This window comes from Atheta coriaria, unplaced genomic scaffold (assembly GCF_025399875.1).
Source record: "Atheta coriaria isolate IRGN ID8LTWV9N9 unplaced genomic scaffold, Caltech_Dcor_3.1 scaffold1822_size1528, whole genome shotgun sequence".
Classification (NCBI taxonomy): domain Eukaryota; kingdom Metazoa; phylum Arthropoda; class Insecta; order Coleoptera; family Staphylinidae; genus Dalotia; species Dalotia coriaria.
In genome coordinates this window covers 1-1,528 of record NW_027050171.1, presented here as the reverse complement: position 1 = coordinate 1,528, position 1,528 = coordinate 1, and the positions used below count along the sequence as shown (strand labels likewise).

At 32.6% G+C, this 1,528-nt stretch overlaps 1 protein-coding gene across 1 annotated transcript; it reads left to right on the top strand.

The window, feature by feature from the left end:
* Nucleotides 1-9: 9 nt before the first annotated feature.
* On the top strand, nt 10-1,522 carry LOC135803089 (UNC93-like protein; the record flags this gene model as incomplete). The annotated part of the gene is made up of 4 exons (XM_065316712.1): nt 10-173; nt 1,119-1,248; nt 1,312-1,449; nt 1,511-1,522. Coding segments are annotated over exons 1-4 (421 nt in total), but the record flags the coding sequence as incomplete, so codon positions are not given.
* Nucleotides 1,523-1,528: the final 6 nt, after the last annotated feature.

Sequence of the window (1,528 nt, the reverse complement as noted above, 5' to 3'; positions counted from 1 at the left end):
TGGCGTTGTTTTTGAATAAGATCAAGCTGTATATGTACCAGGAGGGGAATGAGACCATGGCGGCGATGAGGGCCATTGGGCAGGGGTTTAAGGATCCGGTGTTGAGGATTTCGGCGCTGTTGGCGTTTTTTATTGGTGTGGAACAAGCGTTTATGTATACGGATTTTTCCAAGGTCAGTGATGTGATATTTTTTTAAATTTAGGATAAGGGATGGAAAATTGATGGAATTTAAATATTTAAAAAGTGGGTTTTATAGAGAGTTAAATAAGGTATATTTTGTAAAAATTTGAGGGTGTTTGAAAAAAGGATAACGGAGATACAGGACTTTAAAGTTTACTTTTGTTATAGGAATTTTTAAAAATTGAACATAAAATTTTCAAATTTCAAAGGAGGTTATTTGTAACCAAAAATTTAAAAATATTTAAATGGTATGTGATAAAGGATTAGTTAAACTATATATAACCAAAATTTTGTGTAAATGTATACAGGGGGTTCCGAGTTATAAGCTTTCAAAGTTACCATTAATTTTTTAGGTCAGTGGTGTGATATTGTTTAAATTTATGATACGGGCTTGAAAAATGATGAAATTTGAAATTTTAAAAAGGGGATTTTATAGAGGATTAACTTTGGTTTATTTTGTGAAAATTTGAAGGTGTTTGAAAAAAGGATATCGGAGTTACAGGACTTAAAAGTTTAGTTTTGTTATAATTTTAAAAAATTGAACATAAAATTTTCAAAACTCAAAGGAGGTTATTTGTAATCAAAATTTTTAAAATGTTTTAATTGGATCAGATTAAGGATTAGTTAAACTATATATAACCAAAATTTCATGTAGATATATACAGGGTCTTCCGAGTTATAAGCCTCCAAAGTTACCATTAGTTTTTTTAGGTACAATTTGACATAAATCTTTAAAACCTCTAAAAACTACACTTAAAATTTAAATTTTTAAATTTTGTAAAAACAATTTAAAAGACAGATAATCAAAATATATTATACCAAAATTACATCCTTCCAGCCCTTATATTTAAAGAGATATTTGATATCAAAGTTGCCACTAAATAATTAAAATTTTTAATTCCCTGAAACCTGTTTTATGATAAATTTATGCTTCCAGTTTTACGTCGTCTGCACCCTGGGCCTCCACCGCCTAAATTTGGTCTTCTTATCAATGGGTCTCCTTCAATCCATAGCCGCCTGCACCCTAAGTATGCTCTTACGGACGATACGGCGCTATTACGTCATTTGTAAGTAAAAAACAAAAAAATCACAAAAAATTCATCAATATTCTAACCTAACTTGCCCACTAGTCGTTGGTTTCGCCTTCCACGCATGTCTTCTCATGGTCCAACTCCTCTGGAAGCCATTGGGCGATGACCCCGCCCTGTTTTACGTCATCAGCGCCGCCTGGGGCGTCTGCAACGCCGTTTGGGAGATGATGAACTTCAGTAAGTCCCAAAACACACCCAAAATACTCAAAATAATAGTAAATAATTGTGGTTATGTTAGCATTGTTGACAAGCATCT